This window comes from Hirundo rustica, chromosome 3 (genome assembly GCF_015227805.2).
Source record: "Hirundo rustica isolate bHirRus1 chromosome 3, bHirRus1.pri.v3, whole genome shotgun sequence".
Lineage (NCBI taxonomy): Eukaryota > Metazoa > Chordata > Aves > Passeriformes > Hirundinidae > Hirundo > Hirundo rustica.
The window spans coordinates 91262814-91275955 of record NC_053452.1 but is presented as its reverse complement, the minus strand read 5'-3'; the positions used below and the strand labels follow the sequence as shown (position 1 = coordinate 91275955).

The following is a 13142-nucleotide window of genomic DNA, read 5'->3' as shown; positions in this document are numbered from 1 at the left end:
TGGCTTAATTTATGCTGTGTCTGAAACAAATATGACCCTGCTAAAGCATCATTCTTTCTCAAAATACTTCTATTTTAATTCTGACCTCCTGGCTACTTCCTATCATTTGATAACTGTCTTCACTGGCACATGACTCAACTCACGCATCCATTTGAAGAAAAAAAAATCTCAGGGAAAGTTTTTAAGTTCTCTAAAGTTCCAGATTCTAATGACATGCTAAAATGATCACATTGGTTTTATATAGGATAATCAAAGAGGATTGAGCCAGCTCATTTTCATGCAAAGGGTGCCAGAGCTGAGAGGAGTTTTAATACTTACTAGCATTTTATAGTATTTTGCTGTTTTCCCTAGAAAAGCTAACATTTCTTTGTAGACATTTTTGCTTTTTATGGCTTCTTCTTGTGGTTTTGGGGGGGTTGTAAACAGAGCATATTACAGAAAGCTGTTTCTGAATCAGCCATAAACTGTTTTCTGAAAAAACTACACTGCTAGTCTTGATACAGGTTTATGAGAGCCATAACATGTTGCTGCTGTTCCACCAAGATTAAAGTGGAGTGCTGTCTCTGAATGATGAATTGGCATTGAGTAAAGGGGAAAAAAAACAGGGGAAATTAAATAGTTTTCTGAAAAGAAGTTACATGTGGTGAGCTGGAATTGATTTAGGTTCTTTTGATACAGAAAAGGTGCTTACGGAGTTTTCTGGCCACCCCAGACATTAGAAGTTTCTTAATTTAACACTTCTTTCAATGTCCTTTACTGCATTAATATTTAATATGCTAATTGGCCCTACCTGGAGGCTGCAAACCTTAACTTGCTGGCTGGCTGCTCATTGTCAGTTCCACTTAAGTTACACATGTGGTCATTATGAAAAAAAAACAACCCATGAACAGGAAATTGATGGAATGACACATGATTCCTTTGGCTGTTGGCATTCCCTAGCAAACTTGTAAGGAACAGAATTGTCCCCTTTTTTAGTCAGTGTTGGCAAGGGGGCCTCAGACAGCACAAGCCCTGCCTTTATCTCCCCATCCTGTATTAAAACAGAATATTGGAAAATTCACTGTTGGTAATAGGTCTGTATTTGCTGCATTGTGGAATGATGTTCTTACCAAGAGTTTATAGAGGTTTTTCTTTAAAAAGATAAAGCCACCACAGAGTACACACGTGTTGTGTGGCTTAGCAGCTTCAGCCATCATTTACAAATCTTAGTGTGGTAAAACCAGTTATTGGAGGGTTGAGATGGAAAGTTGTGCAGTGTATCATAGGCTGGTATAACTTGTTGACCTGTTACAGAAAAGCAGCTGAGTATAAGGAAATGCAAACAAGAATTGCTTGCTTTGTGGCTTTCTCAAGCCTATGGCTATTATTCTGGAGAGAGAAGTAAGAGAGAAACAGGACAGAGAATCACACTGAAAAATATCAGACTGTTATTGGTATTGGATGAGTTGCAAAATGAAGAAGTTCTATCTCTAAATCACGTTCACAGAGCTATCATTAGCTTCTGAGTACCTGGATTGTGTTTGAATGTGGCAATCTGACAGGTGCATCTTGTGCATGGTTTTACCAGCACTGCTGTGGGAACCGTAGTACTGCAGTAATTTTAAAATAAGTAAATAAAAATAAAATTTTCTGCGGATGTTGCAATACAATACCAACTGTATGTTACTATAGGAAACCTTGGCTGGAGGAGATATTTGAACTTCCTTTGAGGTATGGAAAGAGTAGGCATTCTTATTTGTTTTCTGCTGCTGCTAAGCCTGAGTTCATAAATGAAGGTTTTGTTTTTATGCTGAAGCCACAGCACATGACAAGCACTTCATGCATGTTAACTGAGTGGCTTGGGAACGCAGAAAAGACGAGTTTTCAGTGTCTTCCTTTATAACAAAGAAATTGTAGTGTGCAGGAAAATACCATTATTTCATTGTCTGTGTCTTGATGATATCCTGTGTGTTGAAAGTACAGTTTTAATGAGTGATGAACAATGATGAGGGCAAAGCTGATGGTAGGTTGGGGTCATCATATCCATCTGGACAGTGACAGGAATGCCACAACTTTTTGGTTGACAAGTTATTTTTGTGTAAGTTGATGTCTTTCGCTTAACTGCATTTCTCCCAGTTATGTTCAAATGAGATCCTTAAGTGACTGAGCTCTTATGTAAAACAGACTCTTTTAAATAATACGAGCAAATTTTTGGAAGTATTTCTTGTCCTTTCTTTTGAAGAGCCGGTCTGTCATGAGCCATCAAAATCAGTGGTGTACTAAATATAGTGTTGTCTGCCAAATAGCCACCGTACTTCTTTCACTGACCCATAAAATACATCTCACTGTGCTCCAAATGAAGTTGCTAGCCTGTGTCTTCAATCTGCTACTCTTGCCTGAAATATTTAAATACTACCAAATGCAGTCTCTGTGAGGGCTTTTATGCTTTGAAGAGCAGGATTTCAGTTCATTTTAATGAATGCTCCTAAGCTTCCTAGCTCCCACCATGCCCAAAAGCTTTTGTTTTACATACAGCCGGCGAAAGAATTCAAGAGGACGGAAGAATAAATTTATAGAAGACATTGAGAATAGTTGGTTTACTTCTCCATAGTGGAGATTTTCATGGGTGAAAGTCCATGTGTGGTCTAGTTTGAGGTCCAGTGTGAATGCTACATCTCTCTTGTCTCTGCTTTTTCCAAATCTTTAGTTAACAGATTGCAAGTGACTAAAGTTAGGTCACAGCCTCCAGCCCCCACTTCCCTGAATGTGAAACTGAATGTGAAGGGCATGAGCATCTGCAGAGTGATGCACCGTGAATGAATTACAGTTTCTGTAGTAATACATTCCTTTATTATGGCAGCCACAGCTTATTGCAGTAGAGAGTGATATGAAAGTCACCCTCCAGTTGTAACCTTGTGTTTAGCTACAGGAAGGAAGTTACTACTGGGTTTGGTGTGTCACAGGCATCTCTTGTATGTATATGCCCTAGGGAGAAAGCAGTGTACTGAGACCTAAGGTAATGAGCCTGAACAATAATTGTCGGCCGGGGGATGAGCTGGAAAGACCTCACCACACAGATCCCACCAAAAAAATCTTGAGGTTTAGCTTAAATCTGGCTCTGAATTTGAGAGAGGAGTCTGAGATAAAGGTTAGCCGAAGGTCTGAGTGACCATCATTATATTGGCCACAGTTTCCAAGAAATGGAATTGGAGGAGGCAGCTTGAGAGCTTTATTTTTATCTGTCCTACACTTGAGTGAGCAACTGTAGGCAGAGATACATAGAGTGAAGCTTGCTTTGCATGGAGGAAGAGAGGTCTTGTATGGTGGTAACCCTCAGCAGGAAGGAGCTGTACTTACATTTACAGATGATATTACCTTAATATGAAGAGAGATTAGAGCAGTAAGTATTGGGGAAGAGTATGTGAGAAGGATCCTTCGGGGGCATATGAAAAAAGGAATAAAAGAAAATATTCTAGAAGCCAAGGAAACAGTATTTTAAAGGCAGCATGGCCACATATACCAAATGTGATTGCAAACAAAGGTAAGGATGGGGTACTGATCTAAAGATTTTGGCTAAGTAATTTGTGCGATCCTGAATGAGTTAACAAATGGTATCTATAAGGTAGCACTAAAACTCCAGACATCAGCTGTAAAAGGAGAAGGGTCAGTGCTTGGAGAGATAGTGTGATGTGAATGTCACTGTACATTGCAATGGGAAAGAGGCAGGTGAGATTGGGAGTTACTGAAAAGACTAAAAGAAGGAATATTTTAGGAGAGAAGTGGAAGTGGGGTGTGAGACTATACAGTAGACGAAGTGTGTTGTGTGGTAAGGGAGCAGGAGGGAGGCTGGGGAAGGGCAATTAAGTCTCTGATGCTAAACCAAATGGAAATTATGAAAGGGTTGGTGGGAACTGGGAAGGTTGCAAAAGAAGAAGATCAGATAGAGTGAGGAGATGCCCTGAGCTGTGTGGGCAGCTCATCCAAATTCAAGCTGTGGTGCTTTGATGGCAGGACAGTGGGTAACTGTGAAAGTTACCGGTCTCTCCCCGGAACAGGTTTCTGAGAGACACATGAAATGTCAAAAAAAATCACTCTGAGCTCTATATTCATCCAGAGATTCCTTTCCTGTTTTCTCATTCTTCGAGCAGGAATATGTCAGTATGTGAGGACAATACTGAGCAGTAGGATTTCTTTTGAAAGAACAGGTACAGTCAGAAGTTCTTAGCTGATAGATAATTGACAAAATGAACTAGAGAATAGTACAAGAGATCTTAAAATCTCTTGCCTCTGAAACTGGGCAGCTACTTTTCCTCTGACACTGGAGGAGTTAGGAGCTATAGCATGCACTGAGCATTTTAACAAAAGGGACAGAACATGCCTGATTTCTCAAAATTAAATATTCTTCATTAGAAGATGCCAGCAGTATCAGGAGTATATGCTGACAAAGTGTGGGCTGGATGAGAAAACTGAGGTGGATTGAAAACCAGCTGAACAGCCAGACCTGGAACGTGGTGATCAGTGGCATGAAGTTCAGATGGGGGTCAGGAACCAGCTGTGTCCCAGTACTGGGACTGATCCTATTTAATGTGTGTTAATGACTTAGAGTATACCTACAGCCAGGGTGTTGATGACAAAACTGGGAGTGGCAGTTCGTACACCACAGGAACTGTGCTACCATCCAGAGGAACCTTGACAGGGCACAAGTGGGCTGACAGTGAATCTCATTAAGTTCAACAAAGGGAAGTGCAGAGTTCTGCATCTGGGGAGAAACAGCCACAAGCATGAATATATGCTGACCAGGAGTCAACAGCTTTGTAGGGAAGGACCTGGTGGCCCTGGTGGACACCAAGTTGACCGTGAGCTAATGTGTGCTCTGGTGCCTAAGAGGTCCAAAGTACCGTGCGCTGCATTAGGCATATTGTTGCCAGCAGGTTGAGGAAGGTGATCCTTTCATTTTATTCAGTAAGGTGCTATCTAACAAGATGGGAGCTCCCCAACTACACTGACCTAAGAGGTCCAAAGTACCCTGCGCTGCATTAGGCATATTGTTGCCAGCAGGTTGAGGAAGGTGATTCTTTCATTTTATTCAGTAAGGTGATATCTAACAAGATGGGAGCTCCCCAACTACACTGACCTAAGAGGTCCAAAGTACCCTGCGCTGCATTAGGAATATTGTTGCCAGCAGGTTGAGGAAGGTGATTTCTTTCATTTTATTCAGTAAGGTGATATCTAACAAGATGGGAGCTCCCCAACTACACTGTCTTTTCAGTAATACTCAAAAGCCATCTGGATGTAGTCCTGGGCAGCAGATGATTCTGATTGAGCCAGCAGGCTGGACAGTATGACTTCCAGAGGTCCCTTCCAATTTCCACCATTCTGGTGGCTTTTTATGATGGACCAGTGGCAATGGTTGACAAGAGAAAGCTGGACTTTTGCATATCATCTGCCTGGACTTTTGTAAGGCCTTACACCGTCCACTGACCTTGGCATGACATCCTTATCTCCAAATTGGAGAGATGTGGATTTGATGGATGGACTTCTCAGTGGATAAGGAATTGGCTGGATGGACATAGTCAGAGAGCTGTGGTCGGTGGCTCCATGTCAAAGTGGAGGCTGGTGACAAGTGTCTTGGGACTGGTGCTCTTCAATCTCTTAATTAGTGACACAGGCAGTGGAAGGGAGGGCACCCTCAGCAGGTTTGCAGATGACAAGAAGCTGAGAGCAGTGCAGTTGACACACCTAAAGGATGGGACGTCATCCAGGAGGGCCTGGAGAAACTTGAGAAGTGGGCCCATGAGAACCTCATGAAGTTCAGAAAGGCCAAGTGCAAGGTGCTGCACCTGGTTCAGGGTAATTCCAGACATGAGTACAGCCTGGGAGAAGAACTTCATGTGAACAGAGCAGTGGAGAAGAACTTGGGGGTTCTCAGGGATGGAAAGCTGGACATGAGCCAATAGTGTGTGGTCACAGCCCAGAAGGCCAACTGCATCTTGGTCTGCATCAGAAGAGGGGCAGCCAGCAGGTCAGGGGTGGTGATTGTGCCCCTCTACTCTGCCGTCATGAGACCCCACCAGGAGTGCTGTGTCCAGTTCTGGGGTCCTCAGCACAAGAAAGACATGGACCTGTTGGAACAGGTCCAGAGGAGGCCACAAAGATGATCAGAGAGCTGGAAGGAAAGGCTGAGAGTGTTGTGGATGTTCAGCCTGGAGTAGAAAAGGCTCTGAGGAGACTACATTGTGGCTTTCCAGTATTTAAAGGGGGCTTATGAAAAAGAGGGACCTTTTCCATGGGCAGATAGTGACAAGACAAGGGGGAATGGTTTTGTACTAAAAGAAGGAAGATTTGGATTAGATGGTAGGAAGAAATTATTTACTTGGAGGGTAGTGAGACACTTGACCAGTTGCCCAGAAAAGCTGTGGATGCCCCATCCCTGGAAGTGTTTTTATGTCATGTACTTATGCCAAGAATTGAGTTAGGGATTGATTATTTCAACTGTTCCACCTCTAACAAGTATAAAACTTTTTAGAATGGTCTGACAGGTCTTCCTGGCTGGAAGAATAAAAGAATAGTTAATAGGGGAGAAGCTGCTTGGGAAGAGGCTTTCCTTTGCGCTTTTTCCTCCCTTTCATTAGTAATTATAGTGACTGCTTTTGGGGGAGGAGGGGGTGTGGATTTTGCTTTGGAAATTGATGTAAAAATTAGTATCTCTTCTGCTCAGAAATAGTAGGCAGCTCCAGAAGGAGTTCACAGTCAATCTGCCAAGTGTGTGGAGAATTACCATTTTAATTCTCTATTTCTGACATCTTTTTGGGCGGCTGATCACTGTTTGACACCAGCTATTGGAATTTTTATTCCTGGAATTGGGAAAGTCATCAAGGTTCTGCTCAAACAGGTTGTGTACCAGAAGTTTGGAAACAAAAATTGGAAAGCATACCTGACAATTTGAATAGCTAAGTGGGGTAATTCAAAATGCCAGAAGTCGCACAGTCAGTAAATTAGATGGCCATATCGGAAAGTTCTTTGCTGGTCAGTGTAATCAGAAGTACATTGATGTATTAATGATGACTTTAAGGGAAGTGCTTCTGTTGCTATGACTGTAGGAGACCTTGTTGTTTGCTAATACTGTAAGACCTCATTACAGAGACCATCTCCCAAAATAGCAATAGCCTGTAGCAGGAGGAGAATGAATGCATTACGTGACTCATTGGCTTGGTTTTTAACCTGTACTTTACTGCACCTCTGTCTAATGGGGAAACAAATCAACCAACAAAAAAACTAAACCAACCAACTAATCAAACCCCCCACCACTTTAGGTACACAAATCTTTACTAGACACTTCAAAAGAAAGCCAGCCTTCTGGAGCTGGAAACCAGCCTTGTGAGAGTGGTACTAAGAAAGGGAAAGGTTGTGGATTTTGGCTGGGCTGGGTTGTGATGAATTAACAGATTAAACCGAGTCTACCAACTTTCTGCTTAGATGAGACTTGAACAGCAACATTTGCTGAATTGCACTGCTCAGTTGAGTTTTAGCACTCCATTGTTCAAATGCAGTATTAGCAATAAAATACAGCTGCAGTTGTGTGTAGGCAGAGACACTCTAAGGCACTTCTTCCCATAATTAAATCCTTGATACATTTTATAGAAAGTGAGAAATATATAGAAAGTGAGTCATTTTTAAATAACTGAATATTACAAAAAAAACCCTCTCCAAATGCACTAGACACAGTAGCTTCTGCACCTATTATTTCTTGTTACCGCTTTAACATAATAAAAAATTGAAGCAATCTGCCTCTAGATTATGGGAAGAAGGTAGCTGAAAAATAACTCTTGAGTTATCTGAGTCTCTTGAGTTGCTGTCTTAAGCTACCACTGCATTGTATTTTTATCTTGATTTTTTTTTTTTTGATCATAAGTGTATTCTTCAAATCAGTTGGTAAGAGAAATGCAAGAGAGGCTGTTCTTAATTAGAAGCAATGTGTAATTTACTTCATTTGTGCATTTAAGGTTCAGATAGTGAAGAGGATGAAGATATGAAAGAAACAGTGAAGCAGAGCTTAGAAGAAATAAACAAACAGGAAGGTCTGTCAATTTTTACTTTTCTATGTTCAAGAGCACTATTAATTATGGAAGATACAGAAACTAAGCTTAAAATCAGTTTTACAGCAAGTGACCTCTTAGGAATACTCTCCAGACTATGCTGGGCAGTCTTGAGCAGTGAAGGATGCTGCAATGAGTTATAAATAAAAAAATTCCTAACCTGAAAAGTATGCCAGCGGACTAAAAATCTATTTCATTGGACAGCGCAGGGTACCAATCAATTAAAGACTTGACTGAGTTCACTTTGTACCATTTTAATATGACTGTGTTGTCTCAGAGCAGAAGTATTGACTAAATAGTTGAACTTCTGAATAAATAATTCAAGATTAGATACCATTTCACAGTAAAGCACTCTGGTCTCCTGAAAGAGCTGTAAAGTTATACACAGGGTTGAATCAGCATCACATCTGTCTGTTCACATCCTATCTTAAATTATTTGAAATTGTTTTTATGCTTTTGCTCTTGAGCTTATTGGTGGTGCTCAATGTAGTCATGCATTTTTGGTGACAAACCACAGTGTACTTTGAAAATAATTTATTGTTGAAAGACTTGATTCTGCCCCTCCACCTGATGGAAACAAAATTAAAAAAAAAAAAAAAAAAAAAAAAAAAAAAAAAAAAAAAAAAAGTTGTAAAAGCTCAGTGATAAAAGTGATTACTGAATCTTAGGTTCCCAGAATTAATTCAATTGTAAGTTTACCAGCTGTTACTAAATACTGTTTTTAAATGTCCACATTCATCTCTAGCACTGAAAGTTTGGTGCATTCAGGCTTCCCCTAGTACTGGGATGGCAGTGGCATTTGGTGCGTGCAAGAGGTCCCACTTCTGATTCTGCAGTGCAGAGCATCTGACCTTATGAAGCAGCCTGGCTTCAGATGAGTCACAGCTTGGACCTTATTCTGGGTTTTCACACAGGCTTAGTGGCTGAATAACAGCATATTTTAATGCAAGCAGTTGTCTGTAAATGGTTTTCTGTCTTTGTTTCTGTGACCATACAATATTTTCCTTTAAGCAACTCTCTCTTATCAGTAGCTCTGGATATTACAGGAAAGTCCAGATGCATGAGAGAGCAGTCAATGATATGATCTCTGTTCCAAATCTCAGCCTTGCATGAAACAGCCCAATAATTATTGAAGTTTCAAAATTCTATTTCCTTTTCCATAAGAACAGACAGATCTTTCTTTTCAATAGGAAGTTTGTGTCCTCCTAAAGCAGATGTCTAATTCATGAATGGCAGTGTGTCCGAAAGCTGCTTTAATTTTTCCAGCTAGATTATTGATGTTAATACTTGCTGTATGTACAGACCTTGTTGAATTTATGGTATTTGATTGCTGACACCAAGCAATTAGTGCCCATAACAACCTAAATGTAATGCAAAAACAGAATTTCTTTTTTGAGTATTATGAAAGTTGTTTGAGATTGTTAAGAAGTCAGATGAGTGCAATGTGATTTTCCTCCCCACCATCAAAACTGTTACAGCCCTGATCTAGACTATTCCTATTGCTGATAATGAATTTTTATCTACCTCTCTGGCCTACCTAGTAAGAGTGACAACACTGGTGCCAAGCCAGAATGTAGGTATGGGCATATCTCTGGATAAGGAACTGGAATGAAAATACTCAAACCTCTCTGCTTGTTATGTGTGTGTGTTTTTTGTTTCAATACTTCGTTTATTTTTCTTGGTGCATACATATGGGTTCTAATCTTGCTGTTATTTTGACCAGTAAATACATCATTGCATTATGGTCTTAAACTAATCATTAGGCTGCTCCTGGTTAAAACAGTGAAAAGTTGGAGAGGTGTTTTCCATATTTTGTAGTGTTGAAAAGATAAGATAAACAGAAGGAAAGAAAATATTTTCATCAGTTTATTAGGGGTTTTTTGCAGTCTCCTGACATTGCCCACAGAATTAAGTTCATGTTTTATGTGGTAATGTTAAGGTAGTTGTGTTTATGGATAGCTATCAGTTGTAGTTTGAGATGAGTCTTTTTTTTTGTTTATGCAGAACTGCAAGATGCAGAACTACATGATGCAGAACTGCAAGAAGCTATCAAAAGGAGCCTTGAGGAAATGTAAATGAAGATACTTCAGTACACTAACACCATGCCATCAGAACTGCTCACAGAAATAATCTGATGTCCTCTGTCATACTGATGAACAGCTGGAGTTTATTCATATTCACGGCAATGTGTTATGTTTGAGAAAAATAAATTTTTAAGCCTTTTCATATTTCTTTCTAAAGGGTGATGATGAAGTCTTTCTAATTTAGCTGTTTAAAATTGTTGCCTAATTAGTAGGCTGGTCTTACTAGGTATTTTGGGGTTCCTGGTTGTTCAGGTTTTTTTTTTCTTAAATTGGTTCTTGTGTTTAATTTTTTGTCATATAATGTCATTGTCTTTATTTACTTTTTCGTGTGGTCTTTGCGACAGATAAAAATAGTAAACTCCAGTTATCTCAGATTTGCCTGGCTAATCTTGTTATAAAGAGAAGCTTAGATCCCAGGATTGCTGAACATATGGCCTGACTCTTTCCTGTGGCTGGTCTTACTTCATAGGCCATGATTTTGTCTCTGTCCTGTTTGTTATAAATGTCAGAATCAGGACCACAGGCTGTACAGTTAGTTTACCAGCTTTGTTTTTATGCATATGTTTGTTTTTTTCAAGAGCGGTAGAGTATTTGGATTTGATGGCTCAAAGTTTGATGACTTCATTGCCTCTCCCTTACCTGAGGCAGGAACAACCTTTTAAGGGAACAGAATCTAAATAAACTTCCTAGTTTCTGTTGGGAATACATGTGAGAAGAGTTAAACTGTAATATTTCTGTATACTATGGTCTTTGCTCTCTTCCATTCATGAAGAGGTGGCATTGGATAAATGAATGTAAATGTGCTAATTATTTTTGTACTGTCCTTATTTTAAGTGAAATTATTTCTGTGTTTAAAATTATCTATGTCGTCTTTCTCAGTTTTGTTTAAAAATACCTATGCAAACTGTCCAGCTTTACCAGCCTGTTATCCTTCAGTTATTGATTGCTGTCAATCAGTAAGAAATCTCAATGTAATAAAATGTCAGCTTAATTCTTTTTTATGATTCACTCACCTTGTGAGTTTGCTTCTACCTGCTGTATCCTTAAATACTCATTATGCAAGTACATATTTTTTGTGGAGAATAAGATGTGGGGAAGGCTGAATTGTTCTCACTATTCCAAAGAGTCAGCATAACTACAGCTGTTTGTCGTCATGGTTAGAAAAGCTGGAAGACTGACACTGGTTTATTTCTAATCACAACTCTGATGTAATTTCTATCTCTGAAGCAAGTAGAATGAATGAAGAATCTAGTGAGGTATCTCAGCGCTCATTAGCAATTGTACAGCTTGAAGAAACTATTCAAATGCCAGAAAATAGTTTAAACACAGTGCATTTGAGTGTGACTCCCAAGTGTTAAAGGGTGAACAAGACCTCTTGGTTTTCCCTTGTGCCTGCTGCTGGTTTTCCTACGGCCAGTCTTGGATTAATTGTACTCCTGGTAAAATTCAGGTGTGTCGTTCACACTGCTGCTGAGAAAGCCCTATTCTGGGAGATTTTGAGTTGTCTTTAGCTACTGACTCAAGTTTAAATCAGTTCCAGAATTTTCCCACCCAGTGCTTCTGTTAAAGGGTGAAATGAAACAGAGAACTATTTTCATTTTCAAAAGCATCTCCATCCAAGTTACAGAAGCTTTTGGGCAGGTTTGTTTTCCATCTAGATCCTAAAGTTTCAAATTCTTTTCTCATGAAAAGATGTTTCAGTCTGAGAAAGTTCTTGGGCTCAATGGTGTTTAAAACCTGGGTAGAACATCTTTTCCAGAGTCTGCTATGTTAGAATTTGATTATGTGCTTTATTTCTCATAACATTTTATTCTGTAATAAATGTAAAGTTTGCTTGTATTTCATGGGCCATGATTTAATTGGTTGCATTAAAAACTCCTGTGTGCACACATATTCTGTATACTTGAAGCTCCACTTATTATAAACACATTGTATTGGCCTTGTCATCTGCTTACCAAAACAAGTGGCAAACCCCCAACCATTGCTGCAACTAAATAGAGTTCTAGTTTCTCTATTATTTTTATGATAAAAGTAGTCTGCCGAATTAGCAACATCTTGAAATTTGGCCTCATTTTGAAGAAAATTTTGGTCTCTGAGATTCTCTTTTAACTCAAATTTTTCTTTGTAAAATTTTCTGCCATCACAGGCTTGTGGTACTTCTGTTTGCAGAAGAACAGAGAAAATTGGATTCTTAAAAGACTACATGTACAGACATGTGACTTGTTACTCACCAGCATCTTGTGGTTGAACACCTTCAACTGGAAAAGTTGTCTTGTAAATGTGTTTCGGAATTTAATGGTTTTGTCTGGTGAGTCTTGTTTAACTGGCTGAAATTTTTGAGGTTTGTCCTGCATATGCTGAGAAATCTGCCTGCATTTACAAGCACAGCTTGTCTGTTAAAAGGTGCTTGCCCAGTACATTTGTACTAGAAGAGGTTTGTCATGCCCTTTTCAAGAGCTTTTACTTTTGTGATGATGTTTGAGTTCATCCTTCATTAGCCTAAAGTAATCCAGTCGGGCTTTTTTTGTATTTATCTTTAATGAGGAAAATGTCCAATGTCCACTTGACTACCACCAACTGTTGGTCATTTTAATGCTCTTAATTTCTGTGTGGTGCATGTGTTAAGTTTTACAAAACTGAAACCATGACAACTTGAGATTGGTATAAGGCTCTTAATTCTTTGGTGCTTTATGTGCCATATTCTTATGAAACAAAAATCCTTTTTGTTTCCATATTCAGAGACAAGGTGAGATGCCAAGTAAGTCAGTGCAACGATTATTAAAGTCACTGGAGCACCTGAAGTATTATATCTGCCTGGTTGCTTCTGCTATTTAATAATATTTTTAAAAAGAGAGAGATATTAGCTGATTCTGGGATCCTTGCCTTGTATGTATTTTTTGGGTGGTGGGTTAATTTTCTTAGCTCTTCAAGGTTCCTGTAGTGGTCATGGAATGCAAGCCTTTATGAAATCTTTACCAAATAT

The 13142-nt window shown here is 39.4% G+C and overlaps 1 protein-coding gene across 3 annotated transcripts in view; it reads left to right on the top strand.

Moving 5' to 3' along the window:
• Window positions 1-13142, top strand: part of ZNF451 (zinc finger protein 451) — a 38598-nt gene extending 25456 nt beyond the window's left edge. For 2 of the 3 annotated variants that reach the window (XM_040058695.2, XM_040058696.2), the window contains exons 14-15: window positions 7983-8057; window positions 10080-13142. In XM_040058695.2, the coding sequence (XP_039914629.1) occupies window positions 7983-8057; window positions 10080-10150 (146 nt within the window). In that variant the 3' untranslated portion in view covers window positions 10151-13142. The remainder of the gene's footprint in view (window positions 1-7982; window positions 8058-10079) is intronic. The other variant, XM_040058697.2, reaches the window with a different exon arrangement.